The 26,012-nt window shown below is 42.1% G+C and overlaps 1 protein-coding gene across 2 annotated transcripts in view; it reads left to right on the forward strand.

Moving 5' to 3' along the window:
- chd6 (chromodomain helicase DNA binding protein 6) overlaps positions 1–26,012 on the forward strand; it is a 95,741-nt gene that overhangs the window by 28,739 nt on the left and 40,990 nt on the right. For both annotated transcript variants that reach the window (XM_030728474.1, XM_030728476.1), the window contains exons 3-4: positions 22,319–22,964; positions 24,471–24,591. In XM_030728474.1, coding sequence (XP_030584334.1) covers positions 22,319–22,964; positions 24,471–24,591 — 767 coding nt within the window. The remainder of the gene's footprint in view (positions 1–22,318; positions 22,965–24,470; positions 24,592–26,012) is intronic.

The raw sequence follows: 26,012 nt of genomic DNA on the forward strand, positions 1-26,012 counted from the left end.
TACATCGCACTCCCCTAGGCCGCATGTGTATAAACCAAGCACCTAGGCATGCAGACTGCTTGTACAAACATTAGTGAAAGAATGGGCCGCTCTCAGGAGCTCAGTGAATTCCAGCGTGGTACATGATAGGATGATACCTGTGCAACAAGTCCAGTCCTGAAATTTCCTCACTACCACACTTCCACAGTCAACTGTTAGTAATACTCTCACTCTGCAACTCAGTCCTGGACTTTTTAACAAACAGGAAGCAGACGGTCCAAATTCACGACATCACCTCTTCCCCCATCACCCTCAACACTGGCTCCCCTCAGGGATGTGTCCTTAGCCCTCTGCTGTACACACTACTTACTTATGACTGCTCATCCAAATTCCTGAGCACCCGCATCAGTGAGCTTGCAGATGACACAGCAGTGGTCGGACTCATCTCAAATAATGACAAGATGGAGTACAGTTTGAAGGTGGAACACTTGGAGACCTGGTGCAAGGACAACAACCTTTGCATCAATGTGGCCAAAACCAAGGAGATGATAATGGATTTCAGAAGGAACATCATCTGCTGTCCTGCACCACTGTGCATCGGAAAAGCAACAGTCGAGGGTGTCTCCGGCTTTAAATATCTGGGGACTTACATCACCAACACCAACACCTGGAACACAAACTGTGGCTGTCTTATCAAGAAAGCCCACCAAAGACTCTACTTCCTGAGGAAGCTGAAGAAGGCTTTCCTGGGGACCAAAATCCTCACTTCCTACTGCAGGTGTGTGGTTGAGAGCATCATAACAACATGCATCACCATGTGGTATGGAAACCGTTCTGCTTCTGACAGGACGGCTCTGCAGAGGATGGTCAAGACTGCTCAGAAGATCACCGGCAGCACCTTTACAACTGTAGGACATCTCTGTCAGCAGATGCAGGAACAGGGCCTCCAGCATAATCGTGGACCCCTCCCACCCTGCCCACGAACTGTTCTCCCCACTCCCCTCAGGCCGTAGATTACGCAGCATCGGAGTGAGGTCAACCAGGCTGCGAAACAGCTTCTATCCTGAAGCTGTCAGACTAACAAACTCTGCACCTCACTAAAATCAGATCACTAACAACATTCTTGTGAAATAGAAACTCAGCTTCTTTAAGGCCAGTCCACTGAAAATATTCACATGTAATAAACCACTGAAAGTGCAACATTGTGCAATACATGACAATATGATGTGCAATATCAGCGCATACTGCTCAGGTACCAGACCACTTTGTTTCTTATAGCTAGTTATTTATTATATTCTATTTTCTTAAATTATTCTATTTATTTGTAAATGTGGCCCTGTGACAGGCTGGCGACCTGTACAGGGTGTACCCTGCCTCTCGCCCTATGTCAGCTGGGATAGGCTCCAGCCCCCCTGTGACCCTGAACAGGATAAGCAGAAGTGAATGGATGGATGGATATTTGTAAATGTATGCTGTAGTTTCTTTGTCGCAACTGCACTGGAGGGACCTCAGAATCCGATATTCGTTCCTGTCATGTTTACATGAGAAGAATGACAATAAAGTTTTTTGAATCTTTAATATTATACCAGTGGAAGCGATTGGGAACAACAGCAACTCAGCCATGAAGTGGTAGGCCACGTAAAATCACAAAGCGGGATCAGCAGATGCTGAGGGTCGTAGCGCACCAAGGTCACCAACTTTCTGCAGAGTCAATCACTACAGACCTCCAACCTTCATGTGAGCTTCAGATCAGCTCAAGAACTGTGTGTAGAGAGCTTCATGGTATGGGTTTCCATGGCTGAGCAGCTGCATCCAAGCCTTACATCATTGAAGAAGAAGAAGAAGAAGAAGAAACAGCCTTTATTGTCCCACAGAGGGGAAATTTGGGTGTAACAGCAGCCGCAGTTATTATAAATATAAGTAAAAATATAATAATTCACACTATTAAGAAAAGAATATAAATATATATAAAATCAAAAAACAAGATTAACCTTAATACTACTAATAATAACACTATATACAATGTACATGATGTGCCTGTGTGTTGAACCTTAACAGGCCGGACTATTTACAGTATATTATATATTATCCTACATTGTGTAGGTTATTGTGGTTTTTGTTGGGAGCAGTGATGATTATAAAGTCTTACAGCTGCTGGGAGGAAGGATCTACGGTAACGCTCCTTTGTGCATTTAGGATGCAGCAGTCTGTCACTGAAGGAGCTCTCCAGCTCAGCAACAGTTTCATGCATGGGATGGGAGACCTTGTCCATCAGTGATGTTATTTTGGTCAGAGTCCTTCTGTCTCCCACCACCTGCACTGAGTCGAGAGGACATCCTAGGACAGAGCTGGCTTTCCTGATGAGCTTGTCTATCCTCTTCCTCTCAGCTGTAGATAAGCTGCTGCTCCAACATACTGCTGCATAGAAGATGGCTGATGCCACCACAGAGTCATAGAAGGTCTTCAGGAGTGTCCCCTGCACTCCAAAAGACCTCAGCCTTCTCAGCAGGTAGAGTCTGCTCTGACCCTTCCTGTAGAGCGCATCAGTGTTATGAGTCCAGTCCAGTTTATTGTTTAGGTGAACACCCAGGTACTTATAAGAGTCCACTATCTCAATGTCCACTCCCTGGATGTTCACCGGTGTCCGTGTGGTGGGTCTGCGCCTGCGGAAATCCACCACCAGCTCCTTGGTTTTAGTGGCGTTGATCAGGAGGTGGTTCCGCTGGCACCAGTCCACAAAGTCCTGAGTCCACTGTCTGTACTCTGAGTCATCCTCACCTGTGATGAGGCCAACTATGGCAGAGTCGTCAGAGAACTTCTGCAGATGGCAGCGTGGGGAGTTGATGGAGACGTCTGCAGTGTAGAGGGTGAAGAGGAACGGTGCCAGCACAGTTCCCTGTGGGGCCCCCGTACTGCAGACCAGCCTGTCAGAGACACAGCCCTGTGTCCTCACGTACTGTGGGCGGTCAGTGAGGTAGTCCAGTATCCACTCGGAGATGTGGTGGTCCACTCCTGACAGTTCCAGCTTGTCTCTCAGAAGTCCTGGCTGGATGGTGTTAAAAGCACTGGAGAAATCAAAGAACATGATCCTCACAGTGCTTCCAGGCTTCTCCAGGTGGGTCAGAGCTCGGTGCAGGAGGTAGATGATGGCGTCAACCACCCCGATGCCAGGCCGGTAGGCGAACTGCAGCGGGTCCAACGAAGACGACACCATGAGGCGTAGATGGTTGAGGACCAGCCTCTCGAGGGTCTTCATTAGATGCGATGTCAGGGCTACCGGCCTGTAGCTGCTAAGATCCTTTGGATGTTTGGTCTTTGGTACCGGTACCACACAGGAGGTCTTCCACAGTTGTGGTACTTTCCCCAGCTTCAAGCGCAGGTTGAACATGTATCCCATGATGCCACACAGCTGATCTGCGCAGCACCTCAGGAGCCTGGAGCTGATGCCGTCTGGACCAGCAGCCTTTCGCACCTTGATCTTACGTAGCTCCTTCCTCACATGATGAGTTTAGAGGGACAAGATGGAGGTGGGGGATGGGGGTTGTGAGATGGAGTCCTCAGAAGTCAAGGGGGTGGGTGATGGCTGAGAGCTGAGAGGTGTGAGGTCCCAAGAAGAAGAAAGGTTGGCAGTCATTAAAGATGGTGGGGCTGACAGCAGGGGGGACTGGGCTGGGGGAGGGGTGGGTGGCTGGTCAAACCTGTTAAAGAACTGGTTCAGGTTGTTAACCCACTCTAAGTCTCCCACAATCCTAGGGCTTGGTTTGTGGCCTGAAATTGAGTTCAAACTCCTCCAAACCCCACTGATGTTGCTCTGCTGTAGCTGGTCCTCCATCTTCTTCCTGTAGATGTTTTTTCCATCCCTGATTTTCCTTCTCAGATCCTTCTGCACGGCTCTCAGCTCCTCCTTATTTCCTGATCTAAAGGCTCTCTTCTTCTCCTTCAGGAGAGCCTTTATTTCGGAGTTGATCCAGGGTTTGTTGTTTGAAAAACACCGTACCCTCCTGGTGGGCACAGTGTTTTCCACGCAGAAATTTATGTACTCAGTGATGCAGTCCGTGATGCTGTCGATGTCCTCCCCATGAGGGGCACAAAGCTCTTCCCACACAGTGGAGCTAAAGCAGTCTCTCAGAGCTTCTTCAGTCTCCTCAGACCATTTCTTCACTGTGTGTGTCACAACTGGTTCTCTGTGTACCAAGGGTTTGTACACAGGCTGGAGATGAACCAGGTTGTGATCTGAGCCCCCCAGGGGAGGCAGAGGTGATGAGCTGTATGCCTCCTTGATGTTGGCATACAGTAGATCCAGTCTGTTGGTATTCCTGGTGTGGCAGGTGACATACTGGGTGAAGGTGGGGAGAGTGGAGGACAGGGAGACGTGGTTAAAGTCCCCTGAGATCAGAAAGAGGGCCTGTGGGTGCTGTGTTTGGAGTCTGCTGGTAGTAGCATGGAGGACATCGCAGGCTGCAGCAGCGTTAGCAGAGGGCGGCACATACACAGTTATCACAATAACATGTGAAAACTCCCGAGGAAGATAGTACGGCCTCAAGCTAACAGCGAGCAGTTCAATGTCCTTACTGCAGAGCGTCTCTTTGATGGTTAGATGACTGGAGTTGCACCATCTATCGTTCACAAACACAGCCAGACCCCCGCCCCTCTTCTTACCACTCTCCTTGGTTCTGTCGGCACGGATCAAATGAAAGCCGTCCATGTTTATGTGTGAGTCCGGGGTTAGCTCGGTTAGCCACGTCTCCGTCAGGCACATGAGGCTGCTCTCCCGGTAGCTCCTTTGATGTCGCGTTAGCGCCGCCAGCTCGTCCACTTTGTTGGGAAGAGATCTCACGTTTCCCATGATGATGGACGGGATGACGGGCCTGTACCTTCTCCTCTGGCAACGACGACCTATGCCCGCACGTCTCCCGCGTCTCTTCCTTCTCAGTTCGCGGGGAATATCAGGTCGTTCTGCAGGAGTAGGCACAGCGGAGCTCCCGATGGAGAACAGCTGGTCCCGAGAGTAAACAATAGGAGCATGGCCACTCTCGCAGTCTCCAAACATAAACACCATAAAAAGGGTAAAAAACAAAAACAAAGTTTTCCAGAAAAAAGTCTGCTCCATCATGGGGAAAAAGAGCAGAAGATACAGAAACTCAAAAACACATCTAATACTAAACAAAATGAGAAAAAACACGAAATGAGTGCGGAGCTGCTGAAACTGGCTGCCTGCTCGCGCGGCGCCGGAAGCGGATTGAATGCAGTGGTGTAAAGCACGCTGCTTTCTTACCCCTTAAAGCCAACTGCGTATACAGATTTTAGATGTAGAGCAGGACTCTAGAGCAGTGGAGACGTGTTCTCTGGAGGGATGAATCACAGTTCTCTATCTGCCAATCTGATGGAGGAGTCTGGGTTTGGTGGTTTCCAGGGGAACGGTACCTGTCAGACTGCATTGTGCCAAGTGTAAAGTTTGGTGGGGGGGGTTATGGTGTGGGGGTGTTTTTCAGGAGTTGGGCTCGGCCCCTTAGTTCCAGTGAGAGGAACTTTTAATGCTTCAGCATACCAAGACATTTGGGAAAATTTGATGCTCCCAACTTTGTGGGAACAGTTTGGGGATGGCCCCTTCCTGTTCCAACATGACTGCACACCAGTGCACAAAGCAGCTCCATAAAGACATGAATGAGCCAGTTTGGTGTGGAACAACTTGACTGGCCTGCAGAGTCCTGACCTCAACTGGGATGAATTAGAGCGGAAACTGTGAGCCAGGCCTTCTTGCCTGACCTCACAAATGTACTTCTGGAAGAATGGTCAGAAATTCCCATAAACACTCCTAAACCTTGTGGAAAGCCTTCCTAGAATAGATGAAGCTGTTATAGCTGCAAAGGGTGGGTCGACATATTAAACCCTATGGATTAAGAATGGGGGGTTACTCAAATTCATATGTGCGTCAAGGCAGATGAGTGTGTACTTTTGGCTAATATAATGTACCTATAACCAGTTTTTACTCCTTAAAGCCAATTGTGTATACAGATTTTAGATGTAAAAATAAAGAGAATTTGATTGTTATCTTTTATTGTGTTAATCTTTAGCTTTATATGTGGATCAGTATTATAGGGTAGAAAAACAATAATTCTTGGATCCCTTTTTGCAACACACTATCAGTGCTGTGTTGATACTCTGAATTCAGTCTTTCTCACAGTATTTTTCTGGTCATGTCCTGGTGTTGTACATGCAGTGCCGGGCGATAGAAACCAATAAAATGCCGGGACTTTTTCCCTCCTCCTCGCTCTTTGTGGTCAGTTTCTTCGGGTCACGTTCAGCAGTCTCCCTCCAGGAATTTGTTGACATTTGTGAGTCCTTATATTGATGCTACGATTATTATTCCTTGTGTTGAGATGATGATTGTTAGTCTCTCACTGATAAATTAAAAAAACTGCAGCGTGAAAGTAACCGGAAGTGCATGGGAGGAGTCAATCCTGCATAAGAGGCCAATCAGAATGCACGTTGGGTTAAGTCAGACTTAAGTTGTGGATTTCCTGCTTGGTAATTAATGGTAAATAACACACAGTGCACTTCACACAAGCGTCAGCAACGTCGCTGGCCACTTATGTAGGTTATGTTGCAGGTTCCACAAAGACTGAACGCTGCAGCATAAATCAGGGCTAAGAGTATACTTGCAGAGCGTAATGTGACAAAATAATTTTAACAATAATCGCTTTTTGTTGATTGCACTTTTGTGATCGTTTGGAGCTGAAATAGAAATTCGATTAACTGCACAGCCCTAGTGTGAAGACTGCTAAAAAGTAAATTAGTTATGGATAGCATCTTTCTCCTGAAATGGAGAATGATTGAAATGAGTCGTAAACTTTACTTTAGTCTATATTTTTGAAACAATAAGCCCAGCTGTGTACCACCTTTGAACAATTCTGCATTAACGTTTTAGATGCAGTAGATGTTTAGAATAGATGCTGCAGTGACACATCAGATTGTTACTAAATTTATTCTGCATCATGACGTCAGCAGGGAGTCCTGCAACAGATGGTGTGGCCTCCACAGAACCCCGATCTTTAATTTTGCTGCCGTGAACTTTTTCACATGTCGACCCTTTCACAAAGACGCGCAGTGGTGAAAGGGGTGTTAACCTAGCGCGAGTGTTGGTCACATTCACTAGTTTTGCCTGTTGTTCTATCTTTGAAAGGAAACAGCAGCATTGATGAGACTGCAGTACTCGTGGTCTATATTCGTGACGGAGAGATAGATGTGTGTGTGGGTGTGTCTGTGTTGCTTGTTTGTGGGGCAGTATTATTGATTCATAGGCCGTGTGATTGCAGCCTCCCTCAGCTACGTTCGGTTGGCTTTACTGGACAGGCAGAGGCTGCTACACTGCAGCACGTCACTGGAGGCTGTGTGCGCGCGTGTTTGTGTGAGGACGCCGAGAGACAGTGTGTAAAGAGAAAGACAGTGTATTTTTTTTATGCGTGTAGTCATCCATGTAAGCACATTGAACCGTGAAGAAGAATGTGTGTGTGTGTGTTTGAATGTGTGTGTAGTGATGTGTGTCTAAAACAGGCTGTTCTTAGTCATGTATGTCCATGTAGTCAGTCATGTAAGCACATTGAGCCATGGAGTGCCAGTGTGGGAGTGAGGGAGACGCTTTATGTGTGTGTGCATGCCTGTGTAGTCAGTCATGTAAGCACATTCAACCATGATGTGATGCCACGATGCTGTGTGTGTGTGTGTGTGTGTGTGTGTGTGTGTGTGTGTGTGTGTGTGTGTGTGTGGGTGTGGGGGGGGGCTGCAGTTGCTATGTTGTTGTGGAGATGGATGGCAGCGGCTCAGGTCATTACTGAGCCTGGGTTAGCTTAGCAGCTAATTTTAGCTTCTAGGTTACCCATAACTGTGTCTGAGTTGTTTTCTGTATGAGGAGGCACAGGGAGTGAACATGGAGCGAGGTGAGCGTGGAAATATTTTCAGTTTATTTTTAATGATTACATGCCTCAAATCACCTGAGGTTAGAGGTCTGATTGACACGTAAACAGAGCTCATGATTCTTCTGTGAGGCTCAGACCTGATGAGGATGTGTTATATCTAATCTCCACACGGTGCTTTGGGTTTCTGTGCATCTATTTATTTATATTTGAGATCGCGAGTGATTTTATTAAAGAAAGGAATAATGAAGTTAATAAGCTGAAATTAAATCTTGTGTGAGGTGTTTTAATTCAGCTGATTTTATAAACCTTTTTGCTTTTATCGTCATCTTTGTTAAACTAAGAAGCTCACTTGTCATAATAATATAATAATACTTGTATAATAATAATACCTATGTAAAGAATGGTTTGTTTTAAATCACATTGTTATATCAGACAAAGATTTGTGTAAAGGGCTGTTTTTAAAGATTTTTTTATGAGGCTCTGAGGTTTGTGTTCTGCGGCAGGTTGACTCTACGATCATCTAATGATTGTCAAGAGTTTCATAACAATAATAATACATTTTATTAGTAAACACCTCTCAAAACACCCAAAGACACTTTACAGAGATAAAAGCCAACAATCACATAAAAGCACAGACCAAGAAATTAAATTAAAGTGACCCAGGAACTAAAGTGAGAGGGCTATCATAAGAGTTTTGTTTCAGAGAAACTTGAGTGCAGTGTTCATGCAGGCCACGGATTTGCTTTAGCTTAGCTGCGCATCTCTCAGCAGCTTTGCAAATGACTCCACTGAACCCTGTTTCCTTTGCTGCACTTCACTTTGTGCATTTGTAGCACTAAACTGTTATGGTTAATATGATAAAAGGTTTAATGCTTTTATGTACATTTTACGTAGTGTCCCAATATTTTGGGAAACCGGGTTGTGTGAGGTAAGAGCAGTGAAGTACCATATGAATACTAATGCTCACAAAAACCAGTCTGTATTATGTAAATGTAGTTCTTTTCTGTTAACATCGTGCTGGAGAGTGAAAGGAGCCATTTCAAAATGAGGGCGGGCAGATGATATTTCCTGCAGAGTAATCACATAAGATGGCCGTCACTGATTGGTGGGATATTTGGGTCATTGCAATTTCAAAGCAACAGTGTAGCTTTAAATTTAATGACTTTTCAAAATAATATCACTTCCTTCCTTGTGTACAGATGCAGTTTCACTGAAGTAAATACTATTCTCTGCACAGGAATCCTGTGGACTACTGATCCTCGTTTATTGGATGTATTTAATTAATAGAGAGGTAATCAGAGTGCCTTTTGCTTTGGTCATTGTTTCATCCTGCTGTTTGTATCAGGTGAAGTTTGAGGCAACATGCAAATGTGGCCTACTTGGCGAGCAGTGATCCTGTTGTGTTACTCATTCTGCTACAAGTGGCCTAGTTCTGCCCATGTCCTTCATCATTTCACACGTTGCACACAGAGATTTGAATGATATCACTTTATTGCTTCTTCCACATATAAATTGAAAACTGCTGATTCTAGGAACATCTGGAAATAAACACATTAGGTTCCCTCAACCTTTAATAATGAATAACTCCTGCTTTTAATTATTAGCCCACCCAGTGATATCAGATCAGACGAGGCCTACACTAGACTGTGGGGCCTTTTTCAAACTAGTGTAAAATATTATCCCTGTTTAGGCGTTTTAACCTCTAGGTTACCCTGGACCTTTGACCCAGGATTGGTTTGTTGGTTTCCTACCTCATTGCGCACTCTTGAGTTGGTTGCGTTCTTTTGCGCTTTGCATCTCAGGTTCAGTCAGTCCCCAGAATAAAACCCAGTGTGGTTGGGATGTAAATCACTGCTCTTGTGGAAATCTGAATCAGCAGGAACCCTTTGCTTGTGTTGGTCAGCCCTGGAAGGCTTTTTAAGGTCCTCTTTAGCTCAGCAGGATCCAGACTGATATATTTTTCTGATCTATAGACTGGAGTCTATTTAAAATTGTCATCAGAAGGATTTTTTTTTTTTTTTTAATTTTTGTTTGAAATAAGTCCTTTTTTCTGGCTTCAAGTACACAATCAGATAAAAATATATAAGTATAGTGCTTTATTTTGATCTGATTATGTTCTGTTTGGTAATTAGTTTGACTTATTTTCTTTTACAAAAGTAGAAACATAAAGGACAATTTTTTCCCCAGTATACTTTGTACAAAAGCCATCTATTAACCAGAAAACGTGGCCTTTTTGGCAATATTTTGTTTACATAACTGTTCTTCAGCATGTCCTTAAATCCCTGCCTTTTATAATTAGGGTAAGAAAGCTGTTGGGGTCATTGAACCTGAACAGGATGAGGAAGAACTTCTACAGCAGTGCATTTATTTTATGATATTTATTTATCATACCGATTAAAATAAATAGAGATTCTGGATTTCCTACAGGTGCACAACAGTAAGGCATAGCTGTCATGTGCACTCTTATGATAAGGCTGATCTCTAACCACAGTCATAAAACGTGATTAGGCAGTCGACACTAATCAGTGTAAATTTATAAGTAAAATATATTTTTTTTTATTAACTCTTGAACACAAAGCTTATCATTGCCGACACATTTGTGCTTTATGATAATTATGCGATAGTCCGTCCTATTGGGAAAACTCACATGGTTTCTGAAAGCTGAGGAATTGCACTTCACAGCGAACATGTGGTTATTACAGTAATTTCACTCATGCTGTTGCAGGAACCCCGCAAATCCGCTCCTTTACTGTGCCTTGAAGTATGAAAATGACGCTAATAAATATCAGTATGCAGACTTAAGTGTTGCGTGTCTGCTATATGATGTGCTCATGCAGGCATTTTTTTATGTGAAAGAGTTTTTACCTTTGAAAAGCTGAAATGCTCCTTTTCTGTTTCCTCTCTTCCTCGTTGCAGCTTTTGATGTTAACACTGGTTTTCACTTTTAAGCAAAAATGGCTAGCAGCTGACCTTAGCAGAGGGTTGCTTCATCTTTTTCCCTCCAGGGTATCTCACCCTGGGACTTAGACATATTACTTGGCTGCTCATGTCATGTAGGGACTCCATAGAAGCCTACTCTTGTTTCTTTGGCTCTTACCCTTTGCCGATCACACCTACAGTTTTCTTCTCTCTGCAGCGGTGGAAAAGTTGACTTTTTTTTTTTTTTTTTTTTTTTTTTTTTTTTTTTGGGTGTGGTCTGCCCATTAACAATAGAACCTCAGCTTGTAGGCAAAACTTTCACAAATGGATGGTATAATGCAACAGAGTTTGATATGTTGCTTTGGTGTTGACATTGAGTAAAAGAACAATGCAAGTGGTGTCTGTAGTTTCAGCTAACCCAGTTTGTCTTTGGTGTGTCTTTTCTGGTGGCCTTTCCTGTCACAGCGGCAGAATATTTTGAAGACTTAATATGTCCCGTTCACCACTGTCCACGAAGTAAGGGGCTGATCAGCTCACATAGATGGTAAATTAAAAACCTTCTGATCCATAGCTTTTCCTTACAACATGAAAGGAATTGAAAATAAAACGTTTGATAGAGCTGAAACAGTTCATTTACTGAGTAGCCAATTAAAGTAAATTAATTTCCAACTCACTTAAATAATTAGGTCATATTTATTACCAAAAACTTGCTGGTTTTAACTGCGAAACGTTATTAGTTTTATTTTTCATTAACTACTTTTTACACTGTTAGTCAGACACATGTGTACACATGTCATCTTGTACTCAGATATGTGTTTCCAAAATATGACTAATTGATAAATTGAGAAAATCGTTAGTGAATTGACCACGAGTGAATGAAAATAATTGTTACTTTCAGCTTTGCTATCCAAGCTCTCACCCGACTTTATACAAACAAATCCAGACTTGCTCTGATGTGTGAGAAAAACTGAGCAGAAACTCAGCTCAGGATATCAGTAATTGTGTAACCTGGCTAATCGAAGCAACAAATATGCGTCACATACACCGGGTTCTAGCCAGCAGTTGAACGCCCGGCGCTGCGCCATGCTGAGGTCGTCTAGCGTGGAGCTGAGAATTTCACCAGTTTGCTGTTCTATCATTGCATTAGCAAGCCGGCAAGCACAGTGTATCTTATTTTAGAGCAGTGTAACACAGACCAGAGGGATCCACACTCCCCATCGTTGTCAAGTTGCATGGTCCACTCAGATTCAGGTGCCCTCAATGACCCATAGGACCAACCATTATCACAGATTATTCCATACATAGTATTATCCAACTGTTCACCATCACTGAATTAGCAAGCTGGCATGGCATTTAGCGTTTAGCATTAGCAAACATTAGCTTGCTAAGTATGGGGCTGAAATTTTTTTTCTGTCTGGAACCCCGGTGCACCTTACTGAACCTTTGAAAAACAATGGCTCTCTAAGAGTTCTGTCCTCTTCAGGCAGACGCACCGGTTGACAAACTGAGAGAAAGAGGCGAAGCTTCTGATGTATGAACTGACGTCAGATTCAGAGAAAAAGTCGGTCCGTACAGATATACAGACAGCAACGAAAGAGTTTCCATGGTGACCGCGTGTTTACGTTCGCCTCCCCTCTCCCAGCAGCTTTGGCACAGAGAGCCAGTTTCCATGGCAACGGCCCTGATACCCCCTCCTCAAACCCACTGGCGACTAGGCCGCTCAGCTCGTTGTGCGTCCGTGTGTGTGTGTGTGTGTGTGTGTGTGTCTATGCGTGTGTATGTGTGTGTGTGTGTGCATGATTCATTGAGATGATTCCTCATACCTGCGTGAGAAGCAGTCTGTTAGCACATCTGCATTGACATCACGAAACAAGACAGTCGTACTCATTCTCACTGCATAAAAACAGCAGTTATGAAAACACACATGCGCCTGCTTTATGTGTCGCACACAGCAGCTAAACCCAAATCTGACTGTCGCTCACTTTTGGCAGACAGAAATATCCTTTCCACGAGGATTTGGATGCAGACGGAAACATGTGTGGACGTCACTCAGTCATTCCACATTGGCATGACCATGCGAGCTTGTCCCTCCACAGAGCGTGAGCCCCTTTTTCTCTACTTTCTAAATGCAGTCAAGAGCATCAGAGAGGGCTACAGCCAGTTTTAGAGCCTTTATCACTCCCTCTTCTTTGCTGTCATAGGAACCATACCGTCTTCCCTCTGACAAGGCTCCATCAAATGTACGTAGGTGTGTTGAGGGAATCAGTGCTTTGAAAAGTCTGCCTTGTTGCTATTAGCCCCCTGAAGTATGTCAGGCTACATTTTCATCAGCTGCATTCAGAACTGAACCTTTCTGATTCAAAATTCAGCATAATCACAATAATGAGCCTGCGCTGGCTCATTTTCAGAACATAATCGCTTCCTTTGCCAAGTGCAAAAATGTGGTACAGCTTGTGTTGGTGACATTCGTACAGAAACATATGGGCGATGTGCAGTCTCTCCAATTACTTACATATGGACAGAGCCCGCAAACAGCAGTACAACATATGGCGGGCCACGCTGTCCATAGGACTTTATGTGCAGTGAACACTTGAGCACAGGTGGTGGTCTATACCGCTCAAGCACACATGCAGGGAGAGATTGAATATCAGCTTTTATTTTTATATGTGAAGTTTATATTCAAGTCACAGCACATGATTCTTAATTATTGAATTTAGTGCACTAAATAATTAAAGCTGCAGCACATGTTGTACCATAGTGGGTGGAAAGTTTGTAACTAAAATGAGATTTGTTACCACTGTAACAAGAATTTTATCTTAAGTTTCCTTTTCAAATGCATTTATTTAAAAAAAAAAATAGAAGAAAAAAAAATTTCTTTTTTTGTTAGGTGTTAATGTTTGTTCTGAATTTTGGGTTATATGTTAATCCAGTACTTTGATAATTGTGCTTTGACACTGAAAAATAGCATGCATGCGCATCCACAAAAAATGAAAACAAGTGTGCTAATGAATTTATTTAAAGAGGAGTAATATTATTGTTAACCTTGGGTTATTGCGGGTTTGACCATTTCCAGGGTTTAACTTTGCAGACTGTACACACAAGGGAAGTGTTTTAAAGAGATTAAAAATATTATCTGTAACTTTGATTGTAAATGTATATCGAAAGCATGTTTTTGATCATTTTCTTTTAGCCTAATTATTTTTCTCATTATAACTTACGAGCAATTTATTTTACACTCATAAGTTATGAGATTATGTTTCACAGTATAAATTAGTCCTCTGCCAAAACAAAAATGCAAATTAACTTTTTTTTTTTAAGTCACGTGATGATGTACAAACACATTTGGTGAATCTAATTGGTGCTGCCTGATAGCAAAGGCCAGGGCAGCACGCTTCACCCCTCCTGACGGGGATTACCACCGTTTGATTTCTCCGATCTTTTCATAGTTTGGTGTTTAATGAGAATGTAGCAAAATGAAACCTGCTTTAAGTTTAGTGGTTTTCCTCTGATAATGTCGTGTACAGTATAACCTTGTTTACTGTTGTGGAGCGTTTTTCAAAGATGATGTACTTCTTTGCATGCATAAAATTATCCATCCATCCATTTTCTTCTGCTTATCCTTTTCAGGGTCACGGTTATAAAAATATTCAGCCCAGAAACACTTTGTTACCAGTACAGATGTTACAAATTTAGTGTTGTTCATTAGAAGTGTGAATTTATTTATTTTTTTCCCTGAAGGAAACACACTTGAGTGGTTTGCTGTCTGTCACAGCACTCTTTGTTCACAGAGTAGATTAGGTTGTATTGTCCTATTCCAGCTAGCGTAATAGAATTGTTTCATCTTCAGCCATATGTAAATTCTGACTATAGCTGCTTTGGGTGTATTTTCAGGTCTAATCCTCTTATGAATCAAACTTTGAACTTTTAAACCAAAGGCTCTGGCTTGTTAAATTTTGTTGTTTCTCTGCAGGGAGTCCTGGGTAATTGATTAAAACTAGCATTTATAAAAAGCAGGGAAGACACAGCAGGGTGTCTGTCTTAGGGATTATATTTCTGTAATGAAAACTGTTTGATATTTAAGGTAAATATGGGTGTAACAGTGTACAAAATTCATGGTTTGCTGTGCACACTAGTACTAGACTCAAAGATAGTTTTTTTTTTCAGTATAGCATAAAAAGCAGTTTTTTTAAGGGAACCTTTTAAAGTGTCTATTTTATCATAATTATTTCTGTTACATTTAAGGTGCTCAAATGTTGTCAGTAAGCAAAACTCTGACCTGTAAGACAAGTGCAGTACAGTCAGTATATTGCAGTATATGTACCTGTTTACGATGAGGACATCTTATCTGATGAAGCATCTTGGTAGTGTCAGCGGACAAACTAACCATGTGGCCCACTGAGCATGGAGGCAAGCTGATTAATCACAGTGTGAGTAATTAAATCTTGTAGTGTGAGCTAATATATGGTATACGTTTATAACTCACACTACAGACAGCTAATAGACAACAACTACCGTAACTTTGTGGGAGCGTGATTACAGACATAAATAGACCGACAGTAGCTGTTTGTATCATCTGGAACCAAAACCTTCTTGCATCATAAATTTCAATGTGACCAGTCTTTTTCTGCGCTGCGGGGGTTTCTCTTACATGTGTCCATTTATAAATAAGTACAGTTATTATGATGGTATGGATGTAAAATCCAGATTCAACCACTAACATGCAAAAAAGCAAACAAAAATCCAAATCCAAAATCAAACAGAAGTGGATTTAGTGTGACTCACGTTCAGTAGTTTGAACTCTTTTAGAAGGCAAGTGTCCATCAAAGATGTAAATTAGAGAAACTCTGCTCTCAGATACGCACACACACACACACACACACACATGCACGCACACACACACACACGCACGCACGCACGCACGCACGCACGCACACACACACACACACACACGCGCACGCACACACACAAACAGCATATTGACTCTCCTGCCCTTGTTGAAACCTTCAGATGGGGGATAAAAGCATATTGATACTCAGTAGGCATTCAGAATTGATCAGTTTAAAATATTGATAGTTTGGCTGATTGTTTCTTATTTTGTCAATACATTTATTCATTTATTGTTATTTATTTTTAAAAAATGTTGGCGTAGGGGCCCTATCTGTTGGATAATGTAATGTTGTATTTTTATTGAAGATTACAGATATTAATGTAATGACACACAGGTTTTTATACAGGTAACACTTTGCTGTGGTGTTCATATAGACATGCCTGGTAATAGAGTTGAGAGTAAGGCCAGAGCAACATACTTTTCTGGGGAGCCTTGGGGTGTTTTTGGGGAGTTTGGAGGTTATTTCAACATTCTGATTCGATTTCAAGATTTTGTCTGGGAAAAAAGCTCCCAGCTGCAGTTTTCTTGAGCAAGATGCCTCATACCAGTTGTGGGATAATCTTCAGTAGCTGACCCTTTGCACTGACCTGCTTGTGGTGCAGCAAAGCAGAGAGAAAAGCCCTGCAGTGTCCAATCAGGTAGCACATTATTATTCATTATGAAGGATGCATTCATTATTGACGGACTGGTTTTTACTGGTGAAGAAAAATGTGAGCAGAATGCTCCTGTTGCGAGCGTGGACTCTATAATGCAGTTTAGTGTTCAGTTCATTCACATGGATTCACTCAAACTGTGGAAACAGCTGGAATCACAGTAATTAAGTTACAGTAACAACATACATCGCTGGAAAGAGTAATGTGGTAATCAGTCTTTGTGGTATAGATAAATAATTCAGTAAAATAAATAAGTAAATACATTTATTGAAAAACATAATTAAACAGTGGAGAAATATCCTGTTGTAAACTTTCACGCTGCAGGCGCAAAATAGAACCACACCAGTGAAACTCTTTACCAAAACATTGTGTAAAATTTTAAATTAAAAAAAAATCAAACTAGAATCAAACTTGAATAAAAATAAAGGCATAGATGCAATGATTGATACTACAGTTGGTGACCGTTTTCCACAGCTGGTTTCAGTGTTGTGTCGGTGTAACTCGCTGCACTGACCCTTCCATCAGTACATGACAGCTCAAGTTGCAGAGGTGGACCAAGTAGAGCTTCTCGAGTTCAGATTATTTTAGAGAGGGCTGCATGTGGATCTCAGCTGTTGCTTTTTCCTGTGCTTGCTCTCCCACTGCAGCAAGTTGAATGTTGTCCTCTTTCTCTTTTACATTATAATCATTGATTGCTTCTAGCTGTCTTATTACATGGCAAGGAGGTGCTGAGTGAAATCCTCGCTCTGCGCAAAGCTCTCCATTCAAATATATACCGATCAAGCATAACATTATGACCACTGACAGGTGAAGTGAATAACTGATTATCTCTTCATCATGGTACCTGTTACTGGGTGGGATATATCAGGCAGCAAGTGGACATTTTGTCCTCAAAGCTGATGTGTTAGAAGCAGGAAAAATGTGCGAGCATAAGGATTTGAGTGAGTTTGACGAGGACCAAATCGTAGGCCGGAAGATCTCCAAAATGGGAAGGGGCAGCCAAGGCTCACTGATGCACGTGGAGAGTGAAGGCTGGCCCGTGTGGTCAGATCCAACAGACGAGCTACTGTAGCTCAAATTGCTGAAAGTTAATGCTGCTTCTGATAGAAAGGTGTCAGAATACTCAGTGCATCACAGTTTGTTGGATAAGGGGCTGCAGACCTGTCAGGGTGCCCATGGTGACCCCGTCACCCACCGAAAGCAGCAACAATGGGCAGAACTGGACCACGGAGCAATGAAGGAAGGTGACCTGGTCTGATAAATCACGTTTTCTTTTACATCATGGATGGATGGCTGGCTGGGTGCATGCGCATCGCTCACCTGGGGAACACCTGGCACCAGGATGCACTATGGGAAAGCCGGGGGAGGCAGTGTGAAGCTTTGGATAATGTTCTGCTGGGAAACCTTGGGTCCTGCCATCCATGTGGATGTTACTTTGACACGTATAACCTACCTAAGCATTGTTGTACACACTTTCGTGGAAGCAGTATCCCCTGATGGCTGTGGCTTCTGTCAGCAGGATAATGCTCCCTGACATGAAGCACAAAGGGTTCAGGAGTGGTTTGAGGAGCATAAGAATGAGTTTGAGGTGTTGACTTGGCCTCCAAATTTCTCAGTTCTCGGTCCAATTGAGCATCTGTGGGAAGTGCTGGACAAACAAGTCTGATCCATGGATGCTTCACCTCATAGCTTACTGAAACGATTTGGTGCAGATACCACAGCACACCTTCAGGGATCGAGTGGAGTCAATGCCTCTGCTGTTTTTGACAACAAAAGGGGTGCCAACACAAAGTTAGACAGGTTATTATAATGTTGTGCTTTATCTGTGTATTTTTTTTTTTTTAGTAGTTAAAAAAAATAAAGTCTTTATGCTGCAGTCAGTGCTGTTATTTCAGCAGGCTGTCCCAAATGAATTGATGTTTGGTGAACAGTATTCTGGTTGTCAGATGTACTTGGTAATATACCTGGACATCCTGGCCAGGTGAAGCGTGCGCGTGGGCAATGCTGCATATTTCAGCAGTCCCTTTAGGGTGTTTCTTTAATTTGGCACAAACATGCGTTTGGACTCGGAGATAATTGGTGGTCAAAGGGCACCATAGCTTCACAAAACACATTTTTGCCATATTTCACAGACCAACACACACTATTACTGTGGACTTTTGTATTCAGAAGGTGTGGCGTATTAATGTTCTGCAAAAAAACACTTTTCTGGGCATTATTGAGCATCACTCAGGAGCAGAAGGTGAGATGCTATTAGCTGCAACTATAATATAATTCTAGTTTCTTGCTTTTATAACTGATTAAACACCTCTGCAGATAATACATTATTTTTTTTACAGCATTTTTTAGAACATTGTGGCTCATTGCACATTTTTCTGCTAATGCTGGAATTTAACTACTGTTTCAGGGTCATTGGGCCATATGTAAATCAAATTATGCAAAAGAATCTATCATGTTTTGGTTCTCATGTATAAATCTAATATCCTGTATCTTTCTCTCATTGATACGTTTGCTTTAAGTTTTAAAATTTTAACTTGTTTCTTGTTTTGCTCGTCGTGTTATTATTGCTGAGCACCTACTTTAATCTCTAGTGCTGCACAGAATCTATGTGGTTATTTAGGGTTTAGTTATGGCTCTGCAGGGGGCACTGGATCTGGTTGCAGAGTCACAGAGTGAGTAACATTTTGTTAAAGCTGTTAAATTGAACTGGCTGTAATAATACAGAGGGAGTATTGAAAATGGGCTTTGTGCTGAATTTTAGTAATTATACCACCATATTCATGTAGGCTGCAGAACATCAGTGGATGCAACACCTTAGAAACGCGTGAATCAAAGATGGCAGACTTCAGTACAAGCTGTATTTAACTTTGTGGAATTGCAGTCTTGCTGTATTTGATATAAAGTAACCAACGGATATTGAAACATCTCATCTGCATTTTTGATTTCAACCAATAGGTGCTATTTGCTCACATGCTACGCTGACCTTGAGGTCCACCCACTAGTCATGAATATTTATGGTTGCAAATATTTATGCAGACACAAGAGACTTATTAGCATACTCGAGCTTTGCTTCCTACCTAATTTCTCTGGGATGACAACCTGATGTCATAATCAGAGGTGGACAATGAAACTGCCTTAACCTCGTTTATTCTCCATTAATGTCAGAGATGTAGCCGTGATGAAAATGACCCTTCTGACATTTGCAGCAGTGCTTGAAGATGATGCAACAATTTACGTTTACATCTGTTGGGCTGGAGTGGATGAACATTGTGCTGATGGAGGAACTGGGATCAGTTCTGTTGAAAGGACTTTGCATTTTTAATAGTTTTAGAAGGAGGATGTACAAAATTGTGCTGTCACACTGTCCTCAGAACACAGTTTGACTGCTCAGCCTACCATTATTTTCTTTGTAGGCTGAGGAGGAAGACTGCATACTTTGATAGATCCTTAAAATTAGAGCTCTTTATGAATAGATTACTATAAACTACTCACAACTGTACTCACCACTAAACAATCAAAATCACCACCATGTAATAATCTTTAATAACAAAGCACCTCCAGGGGACTATGCCCACAGGGGTTTAAATACCTGGGTCTCTCCACCATTTGGTTGAGAACTGAAGAAGCCTTTCGGATGAGAGGTGAAACGTCTTCAAGAAACAAAAAGAAGTCCAGTCGCCTTTTTCAAGCTCCAGAGACTACTATGACCTGGATGACTGAGAATCTACACAGACTTAATAACAAAGCATTTTAGTGCTGTTGGTATTTCTGCACAAAGGAAGATTCACGCCATGTATCCATGTAAAAAAGGAAAAAAAAAAATATAATTGTATAATTTGTATTTCTCATAATAATATTCTGATTTATTCATGAAAAGGGCATTTTTCTAATTTAACATGAAATAAATAAACCCTAAGTTGGATAAGAAAAAATGTAAAAGTGGCCACTGTCTTGTGTATGAGACATTAAAGTGTAGTAAACACAGAAGTTAGATTTACTTGGAGTTATATTGTGTTGTTTAAGTGTTCCCTTTATTTTTTTGAGCGGTGTATTTAAGTCATATTGTGGTATCTGATGATGTGAAGAGGTACACTCACTTGTATTATAATGTGACATATTTAAGTCATATTGTGTTTGAGACTGATGTGAAAAAATCTAGTTGATGTCTTTAATTCACATTTTTAATGAATTTTTCCCCCCAAACTTTAGCCTTCACATGTTTATGACCGTCTCCATCGGTTTACTAATCTAAGCGATGGGTTTTGTGTGTCTTTTTGTTGCTAATGGATAAAAACCTTCAGCATACAGAACAGTAGCAGTGAGATCTATTCTTAACGCCTCTGAGCGCTTTAATATATGTCTGCTCTGGGCCTCTCCTCCACTAGATTCATGCTAAACACTTACAAAGCAGTCAAACAGTAGAAGCAGTCATGTAAGAAAATACTACTTCTTTCTGACAGCAGCAGTGCTGTGAAAAGAGAAGATGTTGAATCACCAGCTTCAGTCGGCGCAAACTTAACCTGCCAGCCTCCCGCTTTATAAACTTGTTTTGTTTGGTGCAGTACAGCAGGTAATTTAATAGTATTTGTACTGAGGGTGTCCTGGAGCTTCAGCTGTCTGGGATGTGTATCAAAAGCCTGTAATATCCTGGGGGCTGATGGGGGAATATTCTGCATATTAAGTTTTTAGTCACAGCGTGATTCACACATCAAGCAGCACGTGCCCAAAATGAGTTTTCTTCATTTTTCACTCTGTTCATTTTAACTCAAAAATAACATCTTTAATTGCTTAGCAAATTGTAACTAATTTTTATCCGTTCTTTAGCCTCATGTGTTCATTGCTGTAAATCCAAAGGAAAAACACTCTGTTTCAGGGAGGAACCCCTGAAGGGGGCACAGTCAAATAACACAGGACATATAAGATAATACATGAACACAAAGGGTGACTAAACTAATTTAAAGACTGCATATTTTTATTTACTTAAACTCGTAACGTTGTTTCAGTGAGTCTTTTTTCCCAAAGGTCTATTTCAATATTTATTTCAGTTAATTATTTAGTGTAGTTTTAGTTCACTATAATGCTCCTGGTAAAGTAAGGTCAAAGGTCAGATGTTGCGCAGTGATAACTAATTTCACAGTCAATAAATAAACATAAGCATGTTGAAGCCCAAAAGCGTAGTGACTAGAACATGAGCGCGGCAGTTAGGCCCAGGTTAAAGGAAGAGAAGCGCGTGTAGCCGACCGGAGTTTAACAGGCAACCGGCCTCATACACGGAGGTTTCCTTCCTCAGGTTTGCCTGGCTTCATGCCAGCGTAGATACCTGCCAGAGGGCCTTCACTGGAAGGCTCTGTGTCAGACGTGGGTGAGGAACTGTAAAATTCAGTGAGCTTTCTGAAATGTGTGCATGTGCGATCATGCAGAGGTCATGATTTTGAAGCAAGTACTCAGTGTTCTGAAGGCATTTTGGATTCTGAAATAATTAAACCATCAGTTGAATGAGAATATTCCTATTAGAGTTGTTGAAATTGGGTTTTTTTTTTTGTTTTTTTTTTTGGTGGCAGCTGTTTGGGGGGGGCTTTGTCTAATTTTTTGCCTCAGTTTAAGTATTGAAATAGAGGAAATGAACTGCAGTGTTTCATTTTTATTCATTTATTTTTTTTGCTGTCTGTTGAAAGTGAACCAAAAGGGCTGAGCTGTATGCTGTAAAGACCAAAACAGTGAACTGAAAAATGCCAAGTTTCATGGAGCTGAAGGGAACTGCTGAGCCGGGTGTCAGATCTACAGACACTGCTTTTAATATTCGATGTTTTCATTTGGTCCATAATTATTTCGGTGTACTCAACACTCTGCAATGTTTTGTTTTGAATCTTCTGTGCAAGTCAGAACAGTTTGAACACGACATTAAAGTAACAGTGGTTTATTTTTTGAGTTTATTTGTTAATGAAACACCTCTTCTCTTTCAGATGTTCACTGGCCTCCTGAAGCACACACCACCTCCGGCCTCCGCTGCAACAGCCTCCTCCTCTGCCTCGGACCAAAACAGCAACGCACAAACTACAGCTCCCACAATCCCACGGGGACACCTGGTTGTGGGCACCAAGGACCAGCTCCGCCTCCTCACGCCTGTGGGCAGCACGGTGACATCCAATCACTGCACCACATCTGGGGTCCACGCTGCTAAGCACTCCGGAGGAGCCCAACGGCCTCCCTCCTCCCTGAGCGAGGAGGATGATGGAGGCGGTGGAGGCAGGGTGAAGAAGAAACGAAAGAAAAAGGACAAGAGGGAATGGGAGAAAGGAGGAGTGGAAGTCGAGGAAAAGGAAAGCAGCAAACCAAAGAAACGAAGGGAGGAGAAAGAGCCGATAGTGATCTCTTTGAGAAAGAGCAAGGAGCCCAAGGAGCCCAAGGAGGGCAAGGAGCGTAAGGAGCGCAGGACCAAGGGAAAGGAGGGCAGGACAGAGAGTGAGACGGTGCTGAAAAATGCGTCGGGGGTTAAAACGTCAGGTGCCGCTGTTTCCCCCGGACCAGCTCAGATGCCTGTCAAAGTCCCTGGCAAAAGAGGAAGAAAACCCAAGGTCAAAGTCCTACCTCCTGTACCCCCGAGTCAAGGTTTGCCAAATGTCTGAAGTGTTTTGTTTGTGTGGTTTGTCTTGCGGCAGATGTTTGGCAGTGGCAGCTTTTTTGATTGTGTTTGTAGAGTGCAATTTGCATTTACTTACAGTATGGTTGTGCATAATTAGTTGACTAGGCAATTAAACATCGCTGCCCTTGCTAATTGGTACCAGAAATGCGAGTCGGTTAAGCTACTTCTTCATATCTTATTAATGCGTCCCATATGTAAACTGTTTATTCTGAGATGCCACGTCAGTTGTCGAGGCTTTACCCCTGATAGATGCCTCTTAATGTCTAAAGATGGTATCAGTAGGAGCTTTAATTAAAAATATACCCAGGCTGCTTTACGTATGTGACGGTGGCAGCGCTTGCTGGCTGCTAACCTGTGCTGGTTTCTGTGAATGAGTGTCTCATTCTGTGTTTTGTCAACAAAGACCAAAAACTTAAAAATGTGAGAACATCAGGAGTTTGAGTGTTTCAGGACTAATTGGGAGGCACGGATGGTGACTGTTCTATTCTTAAATGTCCTTAAATCATGATCAGACATGTCAGCATAAATGGATATTATAATGTGATTGTTGGATTTAATTAAGCCTGAGTAAGCGTGCTTGTGTGTTAGCACGTGTGTGGGTGGGTGCATTAGCATTCTTTCAACAGCTGAAAACAGAAAAAGATTGCCTGCAAGAATCAAGGATTATATCAGTGCTTGTTTGATGAATCCAACCCCAGCAATAAACTTAAATGACACTGAAATTACGTTAAGCAATTACAAACAGCTGAAAGCTACATTTTACACTCTTTGCTGGTGATGTTCACAAAGTCCACCGTTGGCTCGGGGACAGTGTGTACTCATATACTCTGTGTGTCTGCCACTTTTGAGCCAAAAAAAATAAAAGCCATGTTCCCTTGTGGGTCAGTATTCACGGTGATGTTGACATTGTTGGTTAATAACAACATGTTGTCCAGGTCGAGAAAATCTGCATCAGTATGCAGACTTCTTCTGTTGATCAGGCTTGTGAGGTTTGGTGTTAGAAGTCATGAAAATGATTGAGTTGGTATGAAATGAATATTTTTATAGTCTGCTTATGATGAATTGAAAGAACTTACTGACTGACCCCCTGACCTGTCAAAGTTTCAGTTTCTGTAGTACTTCTGTTTAATGGTATTTGGTAAATGTCAGCCTGCTAACCAGCCGAGTACAGTGATCAGTGTGGGAAAGAAGAATGCAGGACAAACTAATAAGAGCACATGTGCATAGAGCTGTGATCCCTTTTTACCTCATCACCTGTGAAATGTGTTGATCAAAAAGGAGCTGGAGGTAGGACCTAATCTGCATCTGCAGTGATGATGCACCTTTAGAGAAGTGGTAAAGCTTAAGAATGACTACAGCTGTGATGGAAGTGTTAGCATGTCCTGTATAGGAGCTTTCAATAACTCACAAATATCCAAATCCTCTTCATGTTCACTGCTCCGTACTCCTGGCAACACCTCCTCCTACGCCAGGAGTCCACACAAAAGTCCCAGGGGTGGTGCAGGCCGCCCAAAGCCATGGCAAGAACCACGGTCAGGCCAACAGCAAGACGCCAGTCCCCACAGCGCCAAAACAGAGGGGTCGAAAACCCAGGTAAGACTTTTTGACAGGCTAACAGTTCATGGGTGGAGAGAAGAATTTATAATGAGAATATTGCTATAGGGAAAGAAGGCAGGAAAAAGAGACTAGAAACTCCTTGAAGTGCCCAATAATGGAGTGAAGTGTGGAAGTCAGCAGTAAACCTGTCATCTGCAACGAATTATGCAGTTCCTTTTTGGGCACCTTGGTTACAAATATTTCACTTTGAGGATATATCACAGAGAAACACTGGGAAAGAGAGATTTATCCAGACCCAGGACATCATGAATGCAGAGTATGATTTTCACCTTGGATGCTTGGAATTTGTGGTTTTTGGAATTCTTGGAATGTGTGAATATGTCTGAGAATGAATTAACTTTACAAATGTACTTGAATTTGGATCTGAGACATTGCATGTGCAGATAAACAAACACATCGATGAACGATAAGGAAATGTTCTTTGTAATCAGCCATAGAATTGCTTCAGAATTTATGTGCAGGTAGATGTATAAATATGATACAGATCGAAATACTACATTAATAACACGTTTTAATTGCAGCTGACAACCTGTGCTTGTGTGCTTCTTTTACCCTCATTGTTTTCCTCTGTCGTCTTAATCAGCTCACTTTGGAAAAGCTGAGAAATTGGAGGGTAGATGGAGGGCACATTGACACATCTGTTTAGTCATAAATGTTGTTGCTGTCATATTTTATATCCTCAAATATTGTCCGGGGTCTTTTTTTTTTAACGCACCTGCAGAAGGTATTTAAGCAGGCTTGTATTAAAGGAGTGTAATTTCTCCTATCTTAATACAAAGATTCATTTTTATGTGCTCCTGTTTATTTATGTTTTTATATATATATATATATATATATATATATATATATATATATATGCGTGCATGCAACATTTTAACTAACATTAATAACTGTAGTCTGAACTTAACTAGTACTTCCTGCGACCCCTTCATATTAAAAGCCCTAGTGTTTAAATGGACGGAGCCATTTAATCTCTTAATGGAGCTTTTATTGTGAAACATTTGCATGCTTACGATATGCAATAACAGCCGTACTGGACTGTAGTTCCTCTGCCTGTGTCTGGGGCCGGGGTTTCTGCCCTTTGTCATGATCAAAGACCCAGCCTTCACCTAGCTACTGTTTTTTATTTGAAGAAATGTGGAAAGAATGGCATCGACTAAGCCAAGATGTCTTTGTAATTACATCAGTGCAAAGATGATTGTAGATGTGTGAAAGCAGCATGCAAGAAGTATTGGGTTGTGAAAAAAAAAAGCGATTGGTGCTCAAGAGACGGGTGAAGAGTGGAATATATATTCCTGACATGAGTCAGAGTTATGATGCTGTACTGTCAGTGAGAGGAAGGAGATGGTGTAAAGAAAGAGCTTCTCAGACGAAAGCAGTAAATATGCAAGTAGAAA

The sequence above is a fragment of the Archocentrus centrarchus genome, chromosome 5 (assembly GCF_007364275.1).
Source record: "Archocentrus centrarchus isolate MPI-CPG fArcCen1 chromosome 5, fArcCen1, whole genome shotgun sequence".
NCBI lineage: Eukaryota > Metazoa > Chordata > Actinopteri > Cichliformes > Cichlidae > Archocentrus > Archocentrus centrarchus.